Source organism: Zonotrichia leucophrys, chromosome 14 (genome assembly GCF_028769735.1).
Source record: "Zonotrichia leucophrys gambelii isolate GWCS_2022_RI chromosome 14, RI_Zleu_2.0, whole genome shotgun sequence".
Taxonomy (NCBI): Eukaryota; Metazoa; Chordata; class Aves; order Passeriformes; family Passerellidae; genus Zonotrichia; species Zonotrichia leucophrys.
In genome coordinates this window covers 15,113,785-15,140,664 of record NC_088184.1, presented here as the reverse complement: position 1 = coordinate 15,140,664, position 26,880 = coordinate 15,113,785, and the positions used below count along the sequence as shown (strand labels likewise).

At 55.0% G+C, this 26,880-nt stretch overlaps 4 protein-coding genes and 1 non-coding gene across 5 annotated transcripts; 2 read left to right on the top strand and 3 right to left on the bottom strand.

Moving 5' to 3' along the window:
* Nucleotides 1-316: 316 nt before the first annotated feature.
* TBL3 (transducin beta like 3) lies at nucleotides 317-10,944 on the bottom strand. Its single transcript, XM_064725722.1, has 22 exons — nucleotides 10,857-10,944; nucleotides 10,659-10,710; nucleotides 10,489-10,584; nucleotides 10,232-10,279; nucleotides 9,240-9,381; nucleotides 9,043-9,127; nucleotides 8,345-8,512; nucleotides 7,896-7,971; nucleotides 7,671-7,767; nucleotides 5,955-6,151; nucleotides 5,537-5,678; nucleotides 5,145-5,203; nucleotides 4,038-4,141; nucleotides 3,519-3,669; nucleotides 3,190-3,420; nucleotides 2,960-3,030; nucleotides 2,416-2,572; nucleotides 2,014-2,072; nucleotides 1,681-1,784; nucleotides 1,457-1,528; nucleotides 1,025-1,183; nucleotides 317-523 (listed from the first exon to the last, which is right to left on the bottom strand). Exons 1-22 carry the CDS (start codon nucleotides 10,904-10,906, stop codon nucleotides 411-413), a joined length of 2,433 nt encoding a protein of 810 aa, XP_064581792.1. The 5' UTR covers nucleotides 10,907-10,944; the 3' UTR covers nucleotides 317-410.
* Nucleotides 10,945-11,571: 627 nt separating this feature from the next.
* On the bottom strand, nucleotides 11,572-11,696 carry LOC135454396 (small nucleolar RNA ACA64). Its single transcript, XR_010442105.1, has one exon. It is a non-coding gene; the product is annotated as a small nucleolar RNA ACA64 (small nucleolar RNA).
* Nucleotides 11,697-12,209: 513 nt separating this feature from the next.
* Nucleotides 12,210-14,712, top strand: RPS2 (ribosomal protein S2). Its single transcript, XM_064726168.1, has 7 exons — nucleotides 12,210-12,368; nucleotides 12,481-12,570; nucleotides 12,991-13,098; nucleotides 13,519-13,692; nucleotides 13,772-13,931; nucleotides 14,321-14,412; nucleotides 14,592-14,712. Exons 1-7 carry the CDS (start codon nucleotides 12,213-12,215, stop codon nucleotides 14,670-14,672), a joined length of 861 nt encoding a protein of 286 aa, XP_064582238.1. The 5' UTR covers nucleotides 12,210-12,212; the 3' UTR covers nucleotides 14,673-14,712.
* Nucleotides 14,713-14,991: 279 nt separating this feature from the next.
* Nucleotides 14,992-16,707, bottom strand: NDUFB10 (NADH:ubiquinone oxidoreductase subunit B10). Its single transcript, XM_064726169.1, has 4 exons — nucleotides 16,510-16,707; nucleotides 15,647-15,785; nucleotides 15,292-15,431; nucleotides 14,992-15,197 (listed from the first exon to the last, which is right to left on the bottom strand). Exons 1-4 carry the CDS (start codon nucleotides 16,655-16,657, stop codon nucleotides 15,073-15,075), a joined length of 552 nt encoding a protein of 183 aa, XP_064582239.1. The 5' UTR covers nucleotides 16,658-16,707; the 3' UTR covers nucleotides 14,992-15,072.
* Nucleotides 16,708-19,427: 2,720 nt separating this feature from the next.
* Nucleotides 19,428-26,772, top strand: RPL3L (ribosomal protein L3 like). The gene is made up of 9 exons (XM_064725977.1): nucleotides 19,428-19,482; nucleotides 20,697-20,865; nucleotides 21,951-22,086; nucleotides 22,809-22,995; nucleotides 23,820-23,980; nucleotides 24,540-24,641; nucleotides 24,728-24,823; nucleotides 25,465-25,584; nucleotides 26,716-26,772. The coding sequence occupies exons 1-9, from the start codon at nucleotides 19,443-19,445 to the stop codon at nucleotides 26,770-26,772; spliced, it is 1,068 nt and encodes a 355-aa protein (XP_064582047.1). The 5' UTR covers nucleotides 19,428-19,442.
* Nucleotides 26,773-26,880: the final 108 nt, after the last annotated feature.

Here is a 26,880-nt window from a genome sequence, read left to right as displayed (position 1 = left end):
TGAAGCCTGCTTGTTTTATGCTTTAAAAATTTGCTATTTGGGGAATTTGAATTGTGCTTCTCTTCCTCCCAGGTGCTAAATTTTGGGTGGGCACAGGTGAGGCCCCTGCCTTGGTCCAGGCTGCTTTGCCCAAGCAAGATCCCAGCTCCATGAACCCTTTAAATCCCAACTGCTCATTGGGATTTTGCCTTTTTTAAATCCCAAACTGCCTTCTGTTTGTGAAAATTCAGGGTGTGAAAACACAAACACCAGCTTGGCCAAAGAAATTACCTTTTCCTTTCATTCATCCCTGAGGAGATTGAATGTTAGACTTGGCTTAGAAATGAAAACATTTATTATAAAATACAGGAACTAAAAATCCTGGTGGGAAAGAGCTCTTTGGAAAGAGCAATTGGTGGGAGGAGGGAGGGTCACAGAGTGCCCTGGTCCTGCTGGGCCACATCTGCCAGCCTCATGTTGTGCCACATGAACTCGATGAAGGTGGAGGCCTGGAGCAGGCGGCTCAGCCTCTGGAAGTGGCGCTCTGCAGGGAGGGCAGGGCTCAGGGAGGCACCAGAACCCTGCCCTCGATTGTGGAGCCAGGCTGGGGGAGCTGGGAATGCCCAGCCTGGACAGGGGAACACTCCAGGGAGACACCCAGGGCCTCCAGGAGAGCTGGAGAGGGACTGGGGACAAAGGACGGAGGGACAGGACCCAGGGAATGGCTCCCACTGCTGGAGGGCAGGGATGGATGGAATATTGGGAATTGGGAATTGTTCCCTGTGAGGGTGGGCAGGCCCTGGCACAGGTGCCCAGAGCAGCTGGGGCTGCCATGGATCCCTGCAGTGCCCAAGGCCAGGCTGGACACTGGGGCTTGGGATCCCACCCTGGGATGGAGGCTTGGGATGGGGATCCCACCCTGGGATGGTGGAAGGAAGGTGTCCCTGCCATGGCAGGGGTGGATTACCTGACCTGCCCCTTCCACCCCAAACCATTCCATGATCCCTGACCCAAGGCAGCCCCTCCTGTCCCCACAGAGCCTCACCTGTGTAGGGCAGCAGGGACTCCACGGCAGATTTGATTCCCGAGAACTGCAGGAGGGTGTCGGGGGCCTCGTGCCTCAGGAGGGTCTCCATGACAGCCTGGGCCTCGTGGCAGTTCCTGGAGTTGGTGTTCCACGTCACCAGGAAGGCCAGCACGGCCTCTGTGGGGGGAAGGAAGCCTGGCCAGGCTGGCACACAGCACAGCCCACACAGAAAACATCCCTGGGCTCTCACTGAGGTCCCACCAGGGACATTCCCCATCCCTGCAAGTGCCCAAGGCCAGTCCTGCTCTACTCAAGGTGTCCCTGCCCATGGCAGAGGGTAAAACCGAACACTCTCCCAACCCAAACCATGCCAGGATTGCAGGATTCTAATTTCAGTGTCAGAAAAGCCTCTGAGCTGGAAGCTTCCAGCACTTCAGCTGTGCCACAAACCTTTCTGATCCTTGCGGAGCCGAACAATGTTCTCCTCCAGGTGCCTCCTCCCCTCGGGCTCCCTGAGGATGGCTGGGGACAGAAACCACAGCAGGGGCACCCTGGTGATGGCACTCAGGGAAAACTCAGGATTTCAGAGTAATTATTGCCCTGAGCTGGCTGGAGGGGGTGTCCAGGACAGGAGGGAGGGCAGGAAATGCCCTCGGAGCACGCTCTGGACTCACCCTTGACCACGGTCAGCACCGTGTGCGGCCGGTCCAGCGAGATGGCCAGGCCCAGAGCTTTGAGGAACCTCTTCTCATGGAGAAGGTTAGACAGCTCCTGCTCTCTGGAAAACAAATCAGGGGTGAGAGTGAGACAAATCTCTGGGTGCTGAAAAAAACAAAACCACAGAAAAAGCAGCAGATTTGGCAATAACAGTTAAGGAGTTTGTGGTGCTCATCAATAAATGCCCTCACTCCAATATTGGGATCAGGTGGAGCTGGATGGCTCCAGGTGTGGACAGTTCCACTGCACAGTTTGCTTTCACAGCTCTTTAAGACACAAGATCAACTCACTTCATAATCTGCTCCTCCTGTTTAGCCTGTGCTTCTTTCTCCTCAATTTCAGTCACATCCTGTTAAAAAAAAACAGGATCAAACTTTATCAAATCCTGCTTTAATACAGAAGGGTTTTGATTTGGCCATTAAGTGATGTGAGACCAGTTTCTGCAGCAAAATCTTGTGGTCAAGTAATTTAAATGTTAAATTTCCAACTTCCCTCCAAAGTTCCAGTGCTGGGGCTCATCTGCTGCTCTGAGGAAATACAGAATGGCCAAAAAATACCCTGAACCCCAAGGTCAGCCTCGTTAACCTAATTTCAAACTGCAGACAAGGAGAACACATGAAAAGCCCCCTGGGACCCTGAGCTCTCCAATTACCCTGATTATTAACCCAGGGAGGAGGCAGCCCCTGCTGTACCTGCCACAGGGTGATGCAGGAGTCACTGGAGGCTGTCACAACCATGTCATCCTTCTTGTTGGAGTGAAGGCCCCAGATTTTGTCCTCATGACCATCCAATGTTTTCACACACTCGTTTGTTTTAATTGTCCAGAGTTTTAAGAGACCATCAGATCCACTTTTGGAAGAGAAACACAACAGAAAGCATCACTGCACAGATCCATTCTTGCTCTGTCCCACCTCAAATACCAGATGGACTTGAATGAATTGAACAAATATCCCAATTCCTTCCAAACAGGAGCAGAGTTAACCCAAAATGTGGAGGGCAAGATGCACCCTTGGCTCTGTCACTGAGTTTGTCCCAACCCAGCAATGCCACAGCAGCCCCATGGAACCCATGGGACACCTGGAGAGGAGGAAGATGAAAATAACCTCTACAGAAAGCCTGGCCTAAACAGGGCATCTTCCTATAAATCTGTCCCAAGACTCTTTGGGCACAGGAGTGTTTCCTCTTGGTGCTGCTGATGAGCTCAGACATTCCCTAACTCTGGAATCAGACACAAACCTGCTGAGCAGCTGAGCCCCTCGGCTCACAAAGATGATCTTCAGCACTGAGGCATCGTGCCCTTCAAAGGTCTGCAAAACACAAAGGGAGCTCAGCACTGCCAGGCCTCTGGAGAGACCCCAAAGGATCCCAGTTACTCCCAAAGCCCAAAGGAATAAGCCCCAAGTTTTGGAAGGATCCTTGAGGAACCCCAAGGTTTTGCCCAGGGCAAGAGGCAAAGCTCTCATCACCTTCAGACAGCTGAAATCCCGAAGTCCCCAAAGCTTCAGGGTCCCATCGGCCGAGGAGGTGGCCAGGACCTGGTCCACAGGGGAGAACTGCACGCACCAGATGCCACGTTTGTGCCCAGAGAACACCCCCAGCAGGGAGCAGTCGGAGCAGGACCAGAGCTTGGCCAGCCTGTCCTGCGAGCCCGTGGCCAGCAGCTTGTCATTGGGGGACACTGCCACGCTGTTGATGTCCTGGGGGAGCCACAAGAGGAGGAGGAGGAGGGTCAGGGCTCAGCTCTGGCTGTGGGACACTGAACAAACAGAGGCTGAAAGAGCAGCTGGAGCTGTACCTTGTCATGGCCCCTCTCAGTGACCCTGGCATGGAGGGGCTCTGGGCTGGAGATCAAGGCTGCTTTAGCTTTGGAAGTGAGGGATTCCGGGATGTTCCAGATCTTGATGGTGCAGTCCTGGCTGCTGGTCACCACAAAGCTTTCCTTCATCCTGAGAGCAGTGAAAGCATCAAGGGCAGGGAAACAACTCCGTGGTTTCTCCTCCCTGACTGGCATCCCCACACTCAGCCACTGCTCGGTGTGGGAAAGCGGTTTCATGGCTTTCCAGGCTATTTCAGAAGGATTTCCCCATCCCTGGGAGCGTCCAGGGCCAGGCTGGACAGGGGAAGTGTCCCTGCCCATGGCAGGGGTGGCACTGATGACACCTGAGGCCCCTTCCCACCCAAACCACCCCACGGTCCCTTCCCAGCCGGGCACCAGGAGAAGCTGGAGCAGGGCTGAGGAGCAGCACAGCTGGGAGGGGACAGCACCCCCAGGACATTCCCCTCCCTCCCTCCCTGCCTGCCCAGCGTGTGTTACCTGGAGCAGGCGACGGCGCCCACGCCGTGGGCATGGCCCAGGCCCTGTGCCACACAGGTGACCCTGCCAGCCCTGCCCATGCGCCACAGCCGCACGCTTCTGTCCTGGGGGGGACACAAAAGCCTCAGCTGGCTGGGGACAGCAGCTCCCTGAGCTTCCACCCCATCCCCGAGCCCCGCTGGCCTCTGCTGCTCCAGCCTGAACCTCGCAGCAACATCAGCTCTGGGGCTCCAGCATGGACGGTTATTGCTGGCTGTCTCAGAGCTTTGGGGTTGGGTCTGTCAGGGCTCTTGGCACCTTCTCACAGAATCACAGAATTTCTAGGTTGGAAGAGACCTTTAAGATCATCGAGTCCAGCCCATGTTCTAACACCTCAACTAGACCATGGCACCAAGTGCCACATCCAGTCTTTGTTTAAACACATCGAGGGGTGGTGACTCCACCACCCTTTCTGTAAAATACTTCCTCCTTAATTCTAGCCTCTATCTCCCTTGGCGCAACTTGAGACTGTGTCCTCTTGTTCTGTCTGTTGTTGTTTCCCTCATCAATCTCACACCAACAACTTTTCTGAACTCTAACAGTTCAGACCAGGATGTTTGGAGAAGGAATATTGTGGGGGCCTGAATATATGTGGTCTTGTAAGACCTGTGTGTGTCAATGTGGGGGCCTGAATATATGTTGTATTGTAAGACCTGTGTGGGTCTGAGTTGCTCCAAACGAGCTGCAGCTGCAGGGTCCTTAGTTGGGCAGCAGCTGTAGCTCGTGAAGGTAACTGAGATAAATAGGGGTGGGTTGAGAGCCCAGGAGGAGCCCCTGAGAAGACAGGAAGGACTGTGCTGCAGAGAATGGAGAAGAGCCTCAGCAGCGAGGCAAGAACAACACTGCAGTGAAGATTACAACAGAATATCTCCTTCAGGCCAATAAAATACAACCAATTCTCCCAGGGACAATGTTAAAAAGGGACAGTGGAAGAACCTCTTTGGGGCATGCAGCAGCCAGGGATTGTGTGAACAGAAAACCCTTTCTGGAGTTCCTAAAACAACGTAATTTTGCCCACAGGGATCACTAGGAATGAAGAGCTTCATTAAATGGAGAACAGTGACACACCTTGGCACAGGTGACAAACATCAGGCCTTTCCTGAAGACATCCAAAGCCAGGATTGTTTCTGAAGAGAAGAAATAAAAGCTGGTGGATGCAGAGCAAAGCTGAGATGGGACAACAGAAAGGGTGAGTTAATGAGCCCAGTGCTTAATGAGCCCAGTTAATGAGCCAAGGGACAGGTCTGGGACACACTGGTCCCTGAGGACTGAGCCTGTCACACACCTGCACCTTCAGCTCCAGTTTAAACTGATCTCACTGCCAGGGACAGGGACAAAGGGACACATCCTCTCCCCACACAGCTCCCAAACCTGCTGTGGTGCTGCTCCACCAGGAACTCGGGGAGTCCTCTCCACCAGAGCTCCAGGAGAAGCTGGACAAAGGCAGGGCTGTCACCCACCTGTGTGCCCGTACAGGATCTGGCAGTGGGACGTTGCCAGCTCAAACACCTTCAGCTGGGGGCTGTTGGTGGCCACCACAATGTGAGAGTCCCCAGGGCCCAGGAACTTCACATCCAGCACCTCCTCGTTGTATCCTGCAAGCTGCAACAGCCCAAGAGGGAAATGGAGCTGAAGGGGAGGTGGGAGTGGCTGCTTTTCATTTCATGCTGTCTGCAATTTCTACACACAGGAGGCATTTCTGGCTAAGTCTGTTCTGCTTTCTCCCTCCTGTGCTGGTCTCTGGGCAACATTCCCCCAGAGCAGTGGAATTCCCTGCCCATGGAACAATCCCAGAGCCAGGGGTGCCCTTGGTGCCTCTGCCAGAGCAGGGCTGGTCCTGGAGCAGGGACAGAGGGACAGGGAGGCTGGGGCTGTCACCTGCTTCCTGAGCTGCAGGCTCTGAGCATCATAGAACAGGATGTTGTGCTCCATGGACACGGTGAGGAGCTCGTTCCTGGCGGGCACAAACTGGCACTGGGAGAGGCTGCGCTCGCTGGGCTCCTCCTGCAGCGCGAAGGGCACGGCCTGGCTGTGCACACAGGCACCTGAGGCTGCCTCCCACACCCTCAAAATGCCTGAAAGAACAGGAGAAACCATGGCAGAGCCACTGCTTCACACAGGGCACGGCCTGGCTGTGCACACAGGCACCTGAGGCTGCCTCCCACACCCTCAAAATGCCTGAAAGAACAGGAAACAAACAGGAGAAACCATGGCAGGGCCACTGCTTCACACAGGGCACGGCCTGGCTGTGCACACAGACACCTGAGGCTGCCTCCCACACCCTCAAAATGCCTGGAAACAGGAGAAACCATGGCAGGGCCACTGCTTCACACAGGGCACGGCCTGGCTGTGCACACAGGCACCTGAGGCTGCCTCCCACACCCTCAAAATGCCTGAAAGAACAGGAAACAAACAGGAGAAACCATGGCAGAACCACTGCTTCACACAGGGCACGGCCTGGCTGCGCACACAGGCACCTGAGGCTGCCTCCCACACCCTCAGAATGCCTGAAAGAACAGGAGAAACCATGGCAGGGCCACTGCTTCACACAGGAAACAGCCTGGCTGTGCACACAAGCACCTGAGGCTGCCTCCCACACCCTCAAAATGCCTGAAAGAACAGGAAACAAACAGGAGAAACCATGGCAGAGCCACTGCTTCACACAGGGCACGGCCTGGCTGTGCACACAGGCACCTGAGGCTGCCTCCCACACCCTCAAAATGCCTGAAAGAACAGGAAATGTGGAGAGCCTGGTTCAAGCATGGCTTAAAGAAAGAGGCCATAAAGGTAGTCAGCTAAGGGAAAAATAAAAGGCCGCTGTAAAGCAGCAGTTCCCAGGCTTGATTCTGTAAATAATTAAGGTTCTCAGCCACCTTTTATATAAACAAGATTCTCAGACCGTTTCCTCAAAAACAGGCAATATTCTGTCCTTGGCTGCTCTAGGAACAGACGGCCGTTCTGGGAACAGATATAAAGGTTTTGAGAACTTTTCATATCATGGTGAGAACACTGATCTTGGTTTCAATAAACAAACCTCAGGTATTGTTAACAGAAGGAGGAGTTGAAGTTTTCTCTACAGCCTATCGGGAGCTCAGATTTTGCAATATGCATGAAGTGAATTAGCACTGTTATAAAAGGTGCCTGGTTTGATCAATAAATTGGAGTCGATGCTGATCAAGGAAGATGGGTCGTCTCCCTTCACTTCAACAAGGAAACAAACAGGATAAACCATGGCAGGGCCACTGCTTCCCACAGGGAACACACAGGATAAACCATGGCAGGGCCACTGCCCCACACAGTGCATGTCCAGGGAACACCATCCAAAGCACAGTGGGAGAAGCCACCCAGCTCCAAGGCAAGACTGGGCAGGATGCAGTGGCTGGAAAAGCCCCAAGGGTTTGGTTGTTCACTCAAACTCATCGAGTTAGAAAATAGAGATAAATGTGTTTGAGCAGTAAATGGATCTGTGCCTGTTCCATCCTGTTCCAGCCCAAGGATCTCAGGAGCAGGCTCTGCTCTCCTGCCATGGAGAACACACAGCCGGGGAACAACAGCAGTGAAGTGACCCAAGTGCCACCCTTCAGTGCCACCCACCTTTGCTGCCAGCTGTGACAAAGTGCAGCCCTTGATTCTTCACACCCAGCTGAGAGAAATCTCCCTCTTTAGGCAACAGCACAGCAGCTTCCACAGTCTGAAAAAATCAGAGAGGCACAGACTGAGCTGAAAACCCTGGGAAGGGGGAGAAACCTGATTTCACAGCATGCAGACCCTGAAGAGGGAGACCATGGCCTCAAAGGAAGGGACAAAGAGCAGTTTCACCTCATAGACAGGGACGGTTCGTTTGCTCTGCCTGCTCTCCAGGTCCCACACCATGCAGATCTTGTCACGGCCAGAGCTGCAAGTGAAAAGCTCAGTTTTAGTGCTAAACCTGTCCAGCTTGGCTCTGGGTGCAAATGTGGCACTGTGGGAGCTCAACACCTCTCTGCAGAGGCCGTGGGACAGAGAGCAGCAGCATTCCCTGTGCCAGCACAGGATATTCCCAGGAACACAGGCAGGCGGGATGGGGCTGGGAGCACCCTGGCACAGTGGAAGGGTCCCTGCCCATGGCAGGGGTGGCACTGGATGGGCTTTAAGGTCCTTCCACCCCAAACCATTCCATGGTTCCAATGCACACGCACTGAGCAGCTGCACCACCCCTTCCCCTCAGAGCAGAACCCACCCAGGCCCTGCAGGAGTGAATGGATGGAGGTGCAGCCCTGCCAGGATACCTGAGGAGGCTGTTCCCATCTGCAAAGGCCAGCGAGGTGACAGCACTGAAGTGTCCCTCCAGCGCTGCCACACACCTGCTGCTGCTCAGGTCCCAGATGCGGATCTTGTAATCGATGGAGGAGGAGAAGAGCTGCAGGCGGGAGATGTCGGGGTGGAACTGCACCAGGCTGGGCAGGGCAGAGGACAGCACAGGAATAAACCCCAGCCTTTGAATAATGCACATCCCAGAGCAGCCTTTAAATCATGCACATCCCACGGCAGCACAGCTTGGGTGGGCTCACAGCATCCTGGCCTACTGGGGGGTGTCCCTGCCCAACAATTCTGTGAGAATTCTGTGAAACAATTCCACAAAAATTCTGTGAAACAATTCCACGAAAATTCTGTGAAACAATTCCACGAAAATTCTGTGAAACAATTCCACAAAAATTCTGTGAAACAATTCCACGAAAATTCTGTGAAACAATTCCATGAAAATTCTGTGAAACAATTCCACGAAAATTCTGTGAAAGAATTCCATGAAAATTCTTGACCAGACTGTTTCCTCTCTGGGCAGAGCCAGCCATAACCCTGCCCTCAAACAGCAGGAAGAGCCCAGAACCTGCTGGGAATTTGGCTTCCTGCTGCATTAACTCCAGAACTGCACCTCAATCCCAGTATCCCAGCACAGCAGGGACTGACAAACAGCTCTGCTCCTTACTGTACCACTCCAGAGGATCCCTTCAGGTTGTGTGTGCAGTAGTGTTTGACCATGTCCCACACCTTGATGGTGCTGTCACAGCCACCTGGAAGAGAAGAACCCCTGAGCTCTGGAGGGCAGAGCTGTGGGAGCTGCAGGCTGGACACGGCCCTGAGGCTCCCAGGAGCAGGACAGCCCTGGGACAGGGTGGCTCGTACCTGTGGCCAGCAGGGTGGCCGTGGGGTCGAAGGCCATGGTGGCCACGGGCGCGGTGTGCACGGCTCGCCAGCTGCGCTCACACCTGGGCTCCCTCCAGCGCCAGCGGCGCAGCAGCAGCGCCCTGCTGCCTGTCACCAGCACCTGGGGACATGGGGACAGCCTGAGCCATGGGTAACAGCGCCCTGCTGCCTGTCACCAGCACCTGGGGACACGGGGACAGCCCTAACCATGGATAACAGCGCCCTGCTGCCTGTCACCAGCACCTGGGGACACGGGGACAGCCTGAGACACAGGTAACAGCGCCCTGCTGCCTGTCACCAGCACCTGGGGACATGGGGACAGCCTGAGACACAGGTAACAGCACCTGGGGACATGGGGACAGCCTGAGCCATGGGTAACAGCGCCCTGCTGCCTGTCACCAGCACCTGGGGACACGGGGACAGCCTGAGCCATGGGTAACAGCGCCCTGCTGCCTGTCACCAGCACCTGGGGACACGGGGACAGCCTGAGACACAGGTAACAGCGCCCTGCTGCCTGTCACCAGCACCTGGGGACACGGGGACAGCCCTAACCATGGTAACAGCCCCTGCTGCCTGTCACCAGCACCTGGGGACACGGGGACAGCCTGAGACACAGGTAACAGCACCTGGGGACACGGGGACAGCCTGAGCCATGGGTAACAGCGCCCTGCTGCCTGTCACCAGCACCTGGGGACATGGGGACAAGGGACAGCCTGGGCACAGGCTGGGTTTGGGCTCCTGTCAGTGCCACACAGCACAGGGAGCTGCTGGGGGAGCTCAGGCTCTGGTGTGAGTGTGACCCATGGCCCCCAGGGGACCTCAGGAAGCACACAGGGCATGGAATGGAACCATGGAAGGGATGCACAAGGATCATCGAGTCCAAGCCCTGGCCCTGCAAGGACACCCCAAAATTCCCCCCATTCCTGGCTCAGCCTGTCCCAGGCTGCTCACTGCCCCCAGCACAAACCCACCTCGTCATCAGGGCTCAGCACGAACGCTGTGACATCCTCTTCCTCATCCTGGGAAAACAGAGGGGAAATGCCACAGCTGAACCACCCCTGCAGGGATCTCCGAGCTCCCTTCTCCAAGGGCTCTGCTGATCACCCCAAACCTGTGTTTGGTTCATTCCCCCCTCCCTGCGCTCCTCACTCCTGGGAGTTTTGTATCCACAGCGAGAAAACCCCCCGGGCTCCTCGCAAGCCGCCCAGGAGAGGCGGATCGCGGTCACCTGCTGGAGGCTGTGCAGCAGCGCTCCCGTTTCCACATCGATCACGTTGACTTTGCTCCCGCAGGGGCAGAACATGAACTTCCCATCCCGGCTGACCTGGAGAAAGGGATGGGGAACGTTAGAGCCGGGAGGTGCGACATTCCCAGCTGTCCCTCCAGAGCCGGGGTTACCTGGATTCGCCCTCCTTTGTAGAACGGCTCGATCTTGCGCGTCGCGGCATAGCTGGAAGGGAAAGAGACGCGCCGGAAGGCTCCGTTAAAGCGGAGCGGTGGCGGCCCGGGGGCTCCGGTCCCAGCCCAGCCCGGCCCAGCCCAGCCCGGCCGCTCGCTCGCCCTCGCAGCCCCTGCCCGGTCCCGCGGGTCGCTCACTTGCTCTTGAAGCGCACGGGAGCGGCGGCGGCCGGGTCCGTGTCCGCCATGGCCACGGCCCACGTGCTTCCGGTCACCACTTCCGGGAAGTGAGGGAACACTTCCGGCCCCCTCAGTGACGTAAGCGGGGGCGCCACCGGCACCACGTGGGGAGCGCTCCGGAGAACGGGAGAATTCCCCGTTCCTCTGGGACATCGGCCGCAGCCCGGCCCCGCAGAACGGGATAAGAATTCCCGGTTCCCCCGAGACAGTGACCACAGCCCGGCCCCGCAGAACGGAATAAGAATTCCCCCTTCCCCCGGGACAGCGGCCACAGCCCGGCCTCTGCGCTGCATTTCCCCGCCATCCGGAGCGTTCTCCAGCACAACCGCCCCTCCCCGCCCCAAAGAGCGCAAAGTTGAACTCCCTGACCACAGCGTAAAGTAGAACCTTGGACAATTAGAATGAAGAGAGACGCTCCATCTTTTAATCAATTCATCTTTTATTGCACATCAAAATACAAAACCGAATCGTTCCCCGCAGTAACCCCCGTGTCGCCGTCCATCACGGCAGCCCCGTGCTCTTCACAGCTCCTCCGGGGACGGGATCGCCGTGAAGCGCCAGCCGAGCCCGTGGCGGGGCCGCGCTCCAAGCGCCCAGGAACGGCACCTGGAACAGGGAACAAACCTCAGACACAGCCCCACAGCCCCGCGGTGCCGGTACCGCCGGCCACGGCGCTTATGGGAACATGGGTTTCATTCCCCACACACAGCCGTGGGCAATAAGCTTAATGTTCCCGATGCTCTGGGCGCCGTTATCTCACCCGGGGCCACCGCAGACCCCGAATGATTTTCAGACCGCGCCGGGCTCTACCGCGGCCTCCGGAGCGCCTTCCCGGGCTGCTCCCTGCCCCCGCTGAGGCTCGGCTAGCACCATTCCCGTTTCCCAGCAGTTTTACAGCGGCTGAAGGCGCAGGGCAGGAGGGAGGTGCGGCAGTGCCCTCACTCCCGCCCGCACCGCAGCTCCTCACCCGCCGCTCCTCACCTGTGGCCGCCGCGCCGCGCTCTGCGCGCTCCGCCCGTGCGCGCCCCTACACCCCGGGCTCCGCGCTCGCCCCGCGCTCTGCATAAATAACAACAAACTGCCCATTCCAGCCCGCGGTTATTCCTCATCCAGCGCGCAGGGCCGCCTGGCGCGGCTCTCGCGAGATGCCCGCGCAGTATAAATAGCGCGCGGTGCCGCGGCGCGGCCTTCTACGCTGAGGGATCACGTAAGTATGGCGGGAGCGGCGGCCGCGGCACCGCGCGGCCCGGCCCGGCCATCCGGCCCCATCGGCGCCCGCCGCCGCCCGCCTGACGTCCCGCTTTGTTCCAGCAAATGGCGGACGACGCCGGTGCTGCGGGAGGAGCGGGAGCGGCCCGCGGGGGCTTCCGCGGTGGATTCGGGACCGGGCTGCGGGGCCGCGGGCGCGGCCGCGGGAGAGGCCGTGGGAGAGGCCGCGGAGCCCGCGGAGGGAAAGCCGAGGATAAGGAGGTGAGTGGGGAGCGGGGACGGGGGCGCTGCCAGCCCCTGGGACGGGGCAGCAGAGCCGGGCCCCGGCCGGTGCTGGCACCTGGTGACTCTTGCCCCTGGGTTTCTCTGCCAGTGGATTCCTGTCACCAAACTCGGCCGCCTGGTCAAGGATATGAAGATCAAGTCTCTCGAGGAGATTTATCTCTTCTCGCTTCCCATCAAGGTGAGTTGCTGTGGACATAGAAGGGATGGGTCAGGGAGATGCTCCAAGGGGTGGAGCCGGGCAGGGAGAGCAGGGGTTGTTCATCTGGGGAAGGGAAGGTTCCGGGGACACCTCAGAGCCTAAAGGGGCTCCAGGAGAGCTGGAGAGGGATTTGGGATAGGGTCAGATGGAGTATTGGGTAGGAATTGTTCCCCATAAAAGGTGGTGAGGCCCTGGCACATATTCCTAGAGAAGCTGTGGCTGCCCCTGGTCCCTGGAAGTGTCCAAGGCCAGCTTGGATGGGGCTTGGAGCAGCCTGGGGCAGTGGAAGATGACCCTGCCCTTGGGACGGGGTTGGATTAGCTGACATTTGAGGTCCCCCACAACCCAGACCATTCCAGGATTCTGTGATTTCTATGTGCTCAGTGCTGACTCTTGCAGGAGTCGGAGATCATCGATTTCTTCCTGGGCTCCTCGCTGAAGGATGAGGTGCTGAAGATTATGCCTGTGCAGAAACAGACCCGTGCTGGGCAGCGCACCAGGTTCAAGGTAATCCCCTTTTTCTGGATCCTCCTGTTCACATCTTCCTTCTTGCATCTTTAGAGTGATTTTAATAACTCCAAGCCTTTTTTACTGTCACATCTAGTAAATAAGTATTTTGTTAAGAAAACTTTTCTGACACTGCAAAATTCAGTTGTTCTTGCACAGCAGTGTTGGGTTTTCATGGAGAAGTTTTGGGTGTAAGCAGGGAGTGCTGTTGGAGGATTGTGGGGAGTTCTGACCAGAGTGAGGCTGCAGCAAGGAATTGAGTTCTAGTGCTTGGCTGGTTCTGCCTGAAGGATGAACTTTGAGGGGAGAAACGGGTTTTGAGAGCTGTGTGGGAGGTTTGGGGGTGAGCTGTGAGTTCCTGCTAAGCAACACCACAGCGTAGCTCTGGCTGGAGCACTGAAAACTCCTCTTGTGCTGCAGGCCTTTGTCGCCATCGGGGACTACAACGGCCACGTGGGGCTGGGGGTGAAGTGCTCCAAGGAGGTGGCCACGGCCATCCGCGGGGCCATCATCCTGGCCAAGCTGTCCATCGTGCCCGTGCGGCGCGGCTACTGGGGCAACAAGATCGGGAAGCCACACACGGTGCCCTGCAAGGTGAGTGTCCCCTGGCCTGGCCCTGGGGCTGATCCCCTGTGTCCCTCTGCTCGGGGCTGACCCCGCTGTGTCCCTGCAGGTCACCGGGCGCTGTGGCTCCGTGCTGGTGCGCCTGATCCCGGCTCCCCGTGGCACTGGGATCGTGTCTGCCCCTGTCCCCAAGAAGCTGCTGATGATGGCCGGCATCGATGACTGCTACACGTCAGCGCGGGGCTGCACGGCCACCCTTGGCAACTTCGGTGAGCTCTGGGGCTGCCACGGGGTTTGGGACAGTTCTGGCACTGATGGGGCACAGCAGCTCCGTTTTACAGCGGTTTGTGCTGCCAGTGCAGTCAGTGCTGCTGGAGGTTCTGTCAGAGTTGGTGACAGAGCTGTGGGGTTCAACACTCCCCAATCTCCCGATCTGCGCGATTGCACTTGTGTGCCGTGGTGTAATCGTCGTAACTGGAGAGAGAGAGCAACCTGAGCTTTGTGGGTTCATCAGAGAGGCCCTCTCTGGTCTCCCTGATCCTTTCAAAACTCCACATTTTTGTAACTGGTGGGTATTTTGGAGCTGCGGGTTGATCAGCGGGGTGGTTCTGCAGCCGTTGGCGGGCACTGTGTGACAGTGTGTGACATCTCTCTGCAGCTAAAGCCACCTTCGATGCCATCTCCAAAACCTACAGCTACCTGACTCCTGACCTCTGGAAAGAGACTGTCTTCACCAAGTCTCCCTACCAGGTAAGAGCATTTTGGTAACTTAAAGCTCAAAATTGCCGCTAAAATTCAGATTTCTGTACCCAAAGGTTTGGGAGCTATAAAGTTGAGCCACCCTGACCTCAGTACACACGAGGGGTGGGAGTGGTGCTGAGGAACCCGTGAGGGGTCTGGGGGAATAACCCCGTTGGTGTTTCTTGCAGGAGTTCACTGATCATCTGGCCAAGACCCACACCAGAGTGTCGGTGCAGAGGACCCAGGCAGCCGCTGTGGCCACCACCTAAGGGCTTTTGTAGGACAATAAAGAGATCAGAGAACCAGGAATCCGTGCTTGGTGTGATGGGGGTTGGGGCAGGAGGGCTAAACCACCTGGGGTGGGTTGGGAAGGACCTGGAAGCTCATCCAGTTCCACCTTCCACTGAACAATGCTGCTCCAAGCTCTGTCCTGCCTGGCCTTGGGCACTTCATCTTCACTTAGGGGATTCAGAGCCAGGGCAGAGCAGCACAGAGTGTTCTGGAGGAGAGGGCAAATCCCAACAGTGGCAGCCCCCAAGTGCCTGGAGCTGAGGGCTTGCAGAGCTCTTCAAAGAATGAATACAGAGCCCAGCTGTACAGATCTGTTTATTGTGGAGGCCAAGGAAGCAGCATGCACTTGGGTACCAGCACCATTGGGGAGGAACTGCTTCAGGGCCGACCTGAGCCAGTGCCTGGAGGGCATGGATTTTCTGCTGCTTTCCTCTCCTCCATCATCCTGTGCTTCTGCTTCATCAGGCATGTCCGTGCATTGCCATGGAAACCCAGTTCACCGTCTGGAAAAGAAAGGAGATGCATGAGCAGTGCCTCCATGATGAGTGTGGGATGTGGTTTCAGAGCCCTTGCCCTGTGTGCTGCTGCCACACTCACATCTGTCCTGGTAGGCCTTGGTGACCTGTGCCAGCAGCTCCATCTCCTTGGCACAGTTCTGGAACTGGTTGGGCCCTTCCCTCTGCTTGCACGCAGCCATCCTTTCCCGGACTATCTCCACAATCTCCTGATCAACCATCCTGTGGGAACCACAAGGCAGAAAAGCTGAACCAAGGGCTGAGGACACCCTGTGGAATGTCAGCTCTGGGATTTTCAGCATCCTGGTCCCTAATGCCACCATGCCCAGACGTGGTGCAGGGACAGCAGGACACAGATGTGCCTCAGCACCCCAGCATCCCCCAGACCCTGTGCTCTGCTGTGAGCTGGCCTGGGGACAGTGCAGGGGCAGCCATACCTGTCCCTCCTCCACTGCGCCTCGGCCTCATAGTAGCACAGGTAGTCGCCCTCCAGGCACTGGCTCAGGTCGGGCACACGGCGGAACTTCTGGTGGTAGTAGTAGAACTTGTTCCTGTTCTGCCACCGCTCGATCCAGCCTGCAGGGACAGCCTGGTCACACACCTGGCCCAGCTCCGAGGGCAGCACAGCCCACACAGGGCTGGCACTGCCTGTGCCACCTTCCCTGGCAGCAGCAGTGGCTCCACACTGTCCAGCTCATGCCCAGCTGTGTGGCTGCCCCTCTGTGCTGTGTCCCATGTCCTGTCCACGCTGTGTCACCGTGTCCCTGTATCCCCTGCACACTCCCAGTGTCCGAGCTGTGTCCTGATGTCGCTGTATCTTCACAGTGTCCATGACATGTCTCATGTCCCTGTCCCACTACCAATATTGTGTTCTTGTCTGTCCCATGTTCCCATGTCTGTGCAGTGTCCCATGTCCCTGTGTCTGTCCTATCCAAGCTGTGTTCCTGTCTGTCCCATGTCCCTGTGTCCATGCTGTGCTCTACCGTGTGTCCCCTGTCCATGTCTGCCCGTGTCCATGTTGTATCCCATGTCCCCTGCGCTGTCCCTCTGTCCAGGCCATGTATTTGTCTGTGTCCATGCTGTGTTCTTGTCAATGTCCCGTGTCCCAGTGTCCTGTCCCTCTACCGTTACTGACAGGACCGGTGTCCCTGTGTCCTTGCGCGTGCCCTTTGCCTGTGCAGGTGCCCGTGTCCTCACGCCTTTGCCCCGTGCCCGGTGTGCCCATCCCGGTGTCCCCATCCCCGCGCCGCTGCTCAGCTCCCAGGGGAGGACAGGGAAGGGTATCTCGTCCCGCCGGTACCTCGGATTAAGCCGACGGGCGAGTCGAGGACATAGTTGAAGGCGCTCTGGAAGTAGTCGACGGGGTTGGGCACCGAGGTGGTCCTCTCGGAGACGGGGGTGCGGGTCGGAGGCACCTTGTACGCCTCCCAGTCGCGATCCTCCGGCATTGCGGCGGCGGCGGCGGCAAAAGATGGCGGCGACCCCTGAGGGGGCGGGAGCCCGGGAACATGGCGGCGACCCGAGGGGACGGGCGCGGGGATATGGCGGCGGCCCCGGGGCATGCCGGGAGTTGTAGTGCGGGTGTGCCTCATCCGTGAGGGGAGCCCGGCATGGGGCGGGGCCGGCAGAGCCCCCAGCGTGTCCCGACTGTCCCCTCACTGCTCACAGCGTGTCCCCACTGTCCCCTCACTGCTCACAGCATGCCCCGACTGTCCCCTCACTGCTCACAGCGTGTCCCCACTGTCCCCTCACTGCTCACAGTGTGTCCTCGCTGTCTCCGTCCCTACTCGCTGCTCCCAGGGCCATCCTGACTGTCCCATCTCTGCTCACAGGGCCATCCCGATGTCCCCATCCCCGCTCACCGGGCCATCCCCACTGTCCCCCTCTGTGAAAAATGCGTATTTCATTATTGGCTTTTCACAAATATTAAAATGAATATTATACGTGCTATGTTAGAAAGTTATGCTGTATTAATTTTCTTAAGCAGTGTTTTAAATATAGTTTTAGGTTATAACATAATGTTAAAATAGAAACTATGCTATGTAAGATACTTTCTTAAAAGAGAGGACTTGCAGTGAGATAGCAGCCACAGGACACCTAAATCTTTCAGATATAAAGAATTTATTGCTCCATTATCAGAAGAAATTAACTTCTTCCTGCCTCGCTCAGCCATGAAGACACCATCAGGATTCAGAGGAAGAAGCTGACACTGCCCAGACAGAATCCTGTGTTTGAATGGAATTTATGGAATTTATGGATGAGGTGTATGAATATGCAACAGGCTGTTTCTTTTAAGGATTAATCCTTTGTTAATGTGGCTCCTTTTTCAGGCTTATTTTGCCCAGAAAAAGGTACCTGGATGGTCTGTAACTCTTTGTTTTTATTGTCTTGTATTGTCCTAATCCAAACTGTCCAAATTTTTATTACTCTAATTATATTACTATTTTAATAACCATTTTATTACTATTAAAATTTAAAAATTTAAAAACAAGTGATTGGCGTTTTTCACAGGGAGACTCCACATCCTCTGGGATCTGTGCTCAGTCACAGGGGTAAAGTTCTGCCTCGTGTCCAGTGGAACTGCCTGGGATCAGCTCCTGCCCATGGCTCTGGTGCCATTGCCATTGGAAGGTGTCCCACCCATGGCAGGAGTTGGCACTGGATGATTTTTAAGGTCCCTTCCCATCCAAACAGCTCTGTGATTTGGAGATGCATTGTCTCAATCTCTTTTCCAGCCAGGATCACAATCCTGGGCTGACAGACTCTCAGCCTGCGCTGGGGGTACCTGGTACAGGTGTTCACAGCTCTGGGTGTGTGGCACCCCTTTTGGAAACTGTCCCTAATTCAGGAAACTGCCCCAATTCCTGCTGTTCACACCAGAGTTGTTCAGGAGGGAGCAGCGTAAACTGAGCCAGCAGCAAGTGACCTTTACCACACCACAACTGTCGTGTCCAACCTGCCAGGAATGAAATGAATATCGCGGCGGGTGAAGCGAGCGGCTAAATTTGTGTCTTCAGACCCATTCCCATCTCAAGTATTAATCTGGGGAGGCACCTCCTGACGGCCTCTCTCTGCTGCTGCCTGGCCTGAAGACGTCCCATGGTTGGTAGAGCTCTGCTGTGTGTGAGGGTCAGCGAGCAGGGCTGGGTTGTGCTCCTGGTGGTGCCACAGGAATGGGGCAGAATCCTCAGAGCTCCACTCAGGCTGGAAAAGGAGCTTGGTGGAAAGCACAGCCGGGTGCTGGCACTGATCTGAGCTAGGAAGGAGCTGCAGTGGGTGCAGGACTAACCCTTTGCTGCTTGTGGTTGAGGTTTATGTGTTTATCTCTTCTCACCTGGCTTTCAAGGTGCCTTTAGAACCTGTGCATGTTCCTGTTGCCAGTTCCTCTGGGCATCCTTTCCCCTGTTTTCCCAGTCCTTGGCTGTGCTTGTTTTGTGCCATTTGCCTTGATGACACGAAGCCCAGGAATTCCAAGCAGGCCTTTTTGGTGCTACAGGGTACAAAAATAAATTGTTATAATTAAGAGCACAGGAAGACAGACCTAGTAAAGAATGTGTTTCTCCTTCAACGTCCTTCAGAAGAAGCTGGAGGAGGGAGATCATGTAAAGTTTTTATATAAGTGGCATCATTTGTCCAGAAATTTAGTGAATTCACTGACAGAGAGTAGATTTAGAAAGAGTGTTAGGAAGAAATCCTTCCCCTGTGAGGTGGGCAGGCCCTGGCACAGGCGCCCAGATCAGCTGTGGCTGCCCCTGGATCCCTGGAAGAGTCCAAGGTGAGGCTTGATGGGGCTTGGAGCACAGTGGAAGTGTCCCTGCCATGGCAGGGGTGGCATGGATGGGTTTTGAGGTCCCTTCCACCCCAAACCATTCCAATATTCTGTGCCATTTTCCATGTACGTGACAGAAGCTTGAACAAACCCCTGCCCTGTTGGGACTCAGCGAAGTGCCCAGAACCTCCGTGCCATTCCCATCTGAAAGGGGGGATTTTTGTTGTGTTTTTGTTGCGTTTCTGCCGTGTTTCCCTTATCCTCATTTTCCTGAGCTGAGCGCGCAGCTCCCTCTGTGTTCCCCTCCGCAGTCCCACCGCAAGTTCTCGGCTCCCAGGCACGGCCACCTGGGCTTCCTGCCCCACAAGCGCAGCCGCCGGCACCGCGGCAAGGTGAAGGCCTGGCCCAAGGATGACCCCAGCAAACCAGTGCACCTGACAGCTTTCCTGGGCTACAAGGCTGGCATGACCCACACCGTGCGCGAGGTGCACCGGCCCGGCCTCAGTAAGGCTGGGCTGCAGGGGGAGGGAAACTGGGAATGGGCTCCTGGGGAAAGAAAGGCTCTTTATGGAAAGGGGGGTGGAGTGTGGTGGTGTTCGCAGGGGTCCCAGGATGAGAGAAGGGATGAGAATCTGACTCCAAGATTCAGTTTCAGAAGGCTGATTTATTATTTTATTTTATATATAATAAATTAAAGTATTAAATATATTAATTTATATTTTAATATATTAAAATATATTAAAATAGAAAATATACTATATTAAATTTTTAATTATATTTATATAATATATAATATATAATATATAATATATAATATATAATATATAATATATTATATATTATATATTATATATTATATATTATATATTATATATTATGTATTATGTATTATATATATATTATATAATATATAATATATAATATATAATATATTATATGAAACTATTTTAATAAAATGTTACATATATTATATTAAAATATAATAATAATATATTATATTAAAAGAAAATTATATATTGAAACTATACTAAAATAATAGAGGAAAGGATTTCATCAGAAGGCTAGCAAGGAATAGAAAGGAAGGGAATAATAATAAAAGCTTGTGACTGACCATATTATTATTTTATGACATATATAATATATTAAAATATATTAAAATATTCAATACATTAAAATAAATTCTATTCATTTATATTTTAATATATTAAAATATATTAAAATATAAAGGATTTCAGCAGAAGGCTAGCAAGGAATAGAAAGGAAAGGAATAATAATAAAATCTTGTGACTGACCAGACAGTCCAAGACAGCTGGATTGTTATTGGCCATTAATTAAAAACAACCACATGAGCCAATCACAGATGCACCTGTTGCATTCCACAGCAGTAGATAATTATTGTTTGCATTTCGTTTCTGACACCTCTCAGCTTCTCAGGAGAAAAAAATCCTAGCAAAAGGATTTTTCATAAAATATGTCCGTGACAGTGGAGCCCACAGCGCTGGGTTAAACCCTGGCTGTCCACATCTTGCATGGTCAAAGCCAGCTCAGCATGGGCTGAGTGTGGAACTGTGCACACTGGGATGGTGGGTTTGGGATGTGGGGAGGCTGCGGCTGGCTGAGATCAAACACAGCCTCGCCCCCAGCACTCGGTGACAGGGAAATCCTCCAGGGATGATCCCAGAGGATGCCCAGCACCCCTTCCCTTTGCGGCCCTGCAGAGGTGTCCAAGCGGGAGGAGGTGGAGGCCGTGACCATCATTGAGACGCCCCCGATGGTGGTGGTGGGGCTCGTGGGCTACATCGAGACCCCCAAGGGCCTGAGGAATTTCAAGACTGTTTTTGCTGAGCACATCAGCGATGAGTGCCGCCGGCGCTTCTACAAGAACTGGTACGGGCTCCCAGAAAGGGTCACCAAACACTGGGAATGCCCAGGGAGGTGGTGGGGGTGTCCAAGGCACCCCTGGATGTGGCATCAGTGCCCTGGGCTGGGGGACAAGCTGGGGATCAGCCACAGGTCGGACTGGATGATCTGGGAGGGCTTTTCCCACCTCCTGGGATGCCCAGAGTGGGGTTTTCCTGTGGGGCTGCCGGTGAGGGATGCCTGGCAGGAATCCCACAGGCTCTCCAGGATGCCCAGACAGCTCAGATCCCGAGGAGTGAACCTGCTGCCTGTTTAGTCATGCACAGGGATACACTGCAGACAGCCCGGTGCTGGGGAGCAGCGTTTGCATATGTAAATTTATTCTAATAGCTGAACCAAGTCAGCTCTCTCCACAATATCGTGTGGCAGGTTCCTTTTCCCTCGTGTAGCTCCTCGGCTCCCCAGTTAACCAGAATCCTTGAGCTGGACTGAAACCAGATTTGCCAGGGGGGAAATTGATGCAGAATGTGGCCCCTGGCCCTCATAAATATCGACACCCCTCAGCGGAGAGGGAAGTGGGAACACGAATTTCCTGGCTGTAGGAATTGTGTCTCCTGTCACAGCACCATGGAGACCCACCCACCACACTGATCCCTGTTTGCTCCTGTCAGCCCTTTTCACGCTCATCCCTCTTCCCACCCCAACCCTTGGCAGCCAGGTGAGGCTCAGGTACCCACAGGGAGCAGGGAAGTGATTTCCTGGCTGCAGGAATCCCCTGTGAGTGCCGTGGGGACGCACCCACCCCAAGGCTCTGTCCCTGCTTTCTCCTGCCTCTGATTTTGCGCCTGTTCTGACGGTGCTGAGTCAGTCAGTGGGAGACAGCTGCATTCCTCATGCAGAAAGGTTTGAATTACCCTTGAAGGAGCCCTTTTCAGGGCTCATTATCCACCTCCCTCTTCCCACCTCAAGGTCCTGACAGTCAGGGGAGGCTCAGGTATCCACAGGTTCCTTGTGCCACCGAACAGGTGGCAGCCAGGGTGACCTGTCCCCTCTCTGCAGTGTCACCAGCCCTTTATCAGCTCTGATGGCTGCTGAACCACTCCTGTCCCTAGGCACAAGAGCAAGAAGAAGGCGTTCACCAAGTACTGCAAGAAATGGCAGGATGAGGCTGGGAAAAAGCAGCTGGAGAAGGATTTTGCAGCCATGAAGAAGTACTGCAAGGTCATCCGTGTCATTATGCACACACAGGTCAGAGCCTCCCCCTGGCATGGGCAGGGGGCTCGGGGGCTTCCTCGGCTCTGAAGGTCTGGAAATGGGATCAGGGGGTGTTTTGGTGGGGTCACAGGGGCTGAGAGAGCAGAGGGTGTGAGATGGTGATGCATGACCCTTCCAGCTGCCTCCTGACCTCCCAGAGCCCTCCCAGAGCTCCTGCTCCAGGGCTGCCATGGGGGCTGTGGTTTGGGGTCCCTGGGGAGCCCCCACACCCCAATGGGAACCCACACACCACATGCAGGAGAGCAGGAGCAGGGCAGAGCCTGGGCAGGTCCTGAGTCCTGTGTCAGCAAGGGACCTCATGATCACCTCAAATTAGCAACTGGTGTCAAATGTTTTGGGTAAAAATAACCCCACAGGCAGGCACAGTTTTGCCAGATGCTGATTCCTGGATACACACGGGCCCATTTTAATGCTGATCCCTGGAGTTAAGGGCTGCTTTGGGGTCTGGGGGAGAGCTAAGCTGGCTCAAGGCCAGACAGGGACTCTGGGCACAAGGACAAGGAGCTGGCTCCATAAAATCCCAGATATAAAGAGCTGCTGACCCAGGGCTGCTATGAAGGGGGGTGGCTGTGGCAGAGAGATGAAGCAGTGGCTCTGTTCACCCCTGTGCCCCTCACGAATTGTGAGGGACCCATCCCTGCTGCACCCTGCTCTCTGTGGGGCTCAGAGCCACCCTAAAGCACGGTGTGCTGCAGATGAGGCTGCTCCCCCTGAGGCAGAAGAAGGCCCACATCATGGAGATCCAGCTGAACGGGGGCACGGTGGCTGAGAAGGTGGACTGGGTGCGGGAGAGGCTGGAGAAGCAGATCTCTGTGCACAGTGTCTTCAGCCAGAACGAGATGATCGATGTCATCGGCGTGACCAAGGGCCATGGCATGAAAGGTACGGGGCTATGGGGCTGTGCTCCTCACAGGGCTCTGCCCTGCAGCTGCTTCTGGGGTAGGGGAGTGTTAACCATGCTTAGAACCCCTCACTTTCTGTAGAGGGAGTAGCAAAAAGCCTCAGGATCTAAAGCATGACATCCAGTTCTGGTGTGGCAGGGCTCCGTTTCCTTAATCTCAGCAAGGGAAAAATCCAACAGGGGCACCTCTGGTGTAGATACAGAGGAGCTGACAAGGTAATCTCTGTTGGAAGGATTTTCCCTGAGATTAAGGCCAGTGAAGGCCTCCTCCCAGGAGGCTCTGAGGCACTGTCAGTGCATAGAGCAACCAGGTCTAATGGGAGGTGTCCCTGCCCATGGCACGGGTTGGAACTGGATGGTCTTTATGGTCCTTTCCAATCCAAACCAGTCTGTGATGGTGTGAATTTCACAAACCCCACATGTGCAGAAGAGTGGGCATCCCTGAGTGTGTACATGGGACATCTGGTCTGATCAGAGCATTGGGAGGTGAGAATAGCTCCTGATCTCCTCCCAGCATGGCCTCCTGTGAGATTTGCAGGAGAGCCATGGGACTGTCCCTCAGGAGAGTGATGGGACTGTCCCTCAGGAGAGTGATGGGACTGCCCCTCAGGGACTGTCCTTTAGGAGAGTGGTGTGACCATCCCTCAGAGACTGCCCCTCAGAAGAATGATGGGACTGTCCCTCAGGGAATGTCCCTCAGGAGAGCCATGGGACTGCCCCTCAGGGACTGTCCTTTAGGAGAGCCATGGGACTCTACTTCCCCAGCCCTCCCTGGTGTCCCTGCTGACTGTCCCCACGCCCCCAGGGGTGACCAGCCGCTGGCACACCAAGAAGCTGCCCAGGAAGACGCACAAGGGCCTGCGGAAGGTGGCCTGCATCGGGGCCTGGCACCCGGCCCGCGTGGGCTACTCCATCGCCAGGGCCGGCCAGAAGGGCTACCACCACCGCACCGAGATCAACAAGAAGGTATGGCCAGGGGGCTCCATCCTGTCACACCCTCCTCCCCACGCTGCCCTCAGCTCCCTGCATCCTCATGGATGTTCCCCTGGACATCTCCATGGCCTTCCTGGTGATTTTCTGCTGCTTGAGGGCACAGCGTGGTGAAAACCTGTAGGGGAATTCACTATGGGTAAATGAAGGTGGTATAGGATGTGATCTTATCCCCTAAAGAGTTGCAGCTGAACGCATTATTAAAGATTAGGAGCAGGCCTGATGTTAACAGGCCACACCTCTAGCCAATAAGAAGAGTGTTATAAAAGAGTGGATTGGTTGGCTGAGGGGGAACTGGAGTCAGTTGGTTGCTGTGAGGACAAGGCAGGGTCAGTGCCTGGAGGAGCTGCCTACAAGAAACATCAAGGAGTATAAAACTCTAGCAATATGGAACCCTTGCAATGTACTGATAATAGAGCTTCTGCAATATAATGACAACAAAAACCACGTGGTTCTGTGGGGGATTCTGGCACCCTGTAAGGCTCCTCAGCAAGGGGCAGGAGAGCCTCCATCCCCACTGCCTGTGTGTCCCCAGATTTACCGCATTGGCCACGGGATCCACGTGGAGGATGGCAAGGTGGTGAGGAACAACGCCTCGACGCACTATGATATCACTGAGAAGACCATCACGCCCATGGTGAGGGCTGAGGGGTGACAGGGCCGTGCCCCCCTGACCCTCCCAGCCAGCTCTCCTGCCCACCCACCCCTCTGCTCTCCCCACAGGGTGGTTTCCCTCACTATGGGGAGGTCAACAACGATTTCCTCATGCTGAAGGGCTGCGTGGTGGGCACCAGGAAGCGCGTCCTCACCCTGCGCAAGGTGAGAGCACCTGGGATGGGCTGCAGCTCCCCAGGAGCACATTCCCCACCTGCAGAACCCTCCAAGTGCTGGGCAGGGACACTGGGCAGGTCCTTGGTGCAGTGTTAGCAGGTGGATGGAGCAGGAGAGCTCTGAGGGCTGTGGTTCATTCCAGAAATGAAACCTTGGGTTGTCACAGAAAGGTGAGTGGGCACTGGAATGGGCTGCCCAGGGATGGGGTGGTGGAGTCCCTGGTGTTTAAGGACAGAGAGCTCTGAGGGCTGTGGCTCATTCCAGAAATGAAACCTTGGGTTGTCACAGAAAGGTGAGTGGGCACTGGAATGGGCTGCCCAGGGATGGGGTGGTGGAGTCCCTGGTGTTTAAGGACAGATGTGGCACTCACTGCCATGGTCTGGGTGACAAGGTCAGGTCATAGGTTGGACTTGGTGATCTCAGAGGTTTTTCCAGCCTGGCTGATGCTGTGATTCTGTGCAATGCTGAGCAAAGAGCAGCTCTGCAAGCTCTCTCCCATCTGAGCCCCAGGGTGTCGCTGTGAGAACACAGATTTTTGAGGGGATGTTTTAGAGGATATTCCAGCCCTGCTTCCATGAGACCAGCTGTTCTGTGACACTTCCCCTGCTGTTGTGGCTGTTCTTTCCCAGTCCCTCCTGGTGCACACGAGCCGCCGGGCCCACGAAGCCATCGAGCTCAAATTCATTGACACCACTTCCAAATTCGGCCACGGCCGCTTCCAGACGGCTCAGGAGAAGAGAGCTTTCATGGTGAGTTCCTCAGGCTGCCACTGTCTGACTCCAACCAAGCATCTTCCATGGGCAGGGAGGTGGAACTGGATGAGTTTCATGTCCCTTCCGACCCAAACCATCCCAGGATTCTATGATTCCATGATTCTGTGGTGTGTTCCTTGATACAACAGCAGCCAAGTAAATGTTTGAGGCTCTCTTGCCTAAAGGCAGCCATGAATTCAGTTCACACAGCAGAAATGATGCTGAGGAAGAACAGGATGGTTGTGTGAGTGATCCAAGACAACTCAACCAGCAAATAAAAGACCATATGGGCAACCAGTTCCCATTCACCATGGGAAGTTTTAAACAAGCAGTTAACTTGGCAGGCACTGTCTTGGCCATATGGTGCCTTTCACTCAGAATTGTGCACTGCTTTGATTTGTTTGGGATGATTTATAGCTTTAATGTTCTCAGAGGAAAAAAAGTTTGGGTCAAATTCAGATGCAGATTCATGGTGCTTTTGTCAGAAGCTTTCAAGAAGGCCAAACAGTGTATTTTTCTTAAACCCAGGGCAAAAAAATAATATAATTAAATAATCCAAACACAGCAGTTCCCTGAATAGTTTTGCAGCCTTCACCAGGCTGGTGTGAGTCTGAGTCTGAAGCGGAGGAAGCACTGAGTAAACCAGGAGAGGGAGAAGGGAAAGAAACAAGTGTGTGTGTCCCACGCAGATGTAAACTGGGTCTGGCTGTGGCCTGTCAGCCAGAAATGCCATGTGAAGCTGGCTAAGCCTCCTTAGAGCTGCCAGGGGGATTGGTGAGGCACTGCCTCTGCAGAGCTCTTTAGAGGTTAAGCTGATTTCCTTCAGCTCAGTGTCAGGAGCCTGTTGTGTCACTGCCAGCCCTGAGCTGCTGTGACAGGAGGAGGTCTGACCTGGCTGCAGCTCTTTTCTTTGCCATTTTGCCCCATGGATTCTGTGCTAAAACATCACATTTGTCTGGAAGTTGAGGGACACAAGTAATTCCTGCCACCTGCTCCCGTAGGATTGATTTGCTGTGGGATAATCCCATTTCTCAGCTGCTGGCCCGAGCTGCCTTTCTTTCAGACACAGCCATGCAGGCCAGGTCTGTGTGTCCCTAAATCCAAACTCTCCTCTCTGCTCTCTTCCAGGGCCCCCAGAAGAAGCATTTGGTGAAGGAGAAGCCAGGTGTGCAGGAAGAGCTCTGAGGACAGAGATCCAAGGCTGCCTGCTGGGCATTTGCAATAAAGGGGCTCCAAGCCCTGCCTGCTCCTCTCTCCTTCTGGAGGGGTGTCCTGCCTGTTCTCAGGCTCCTC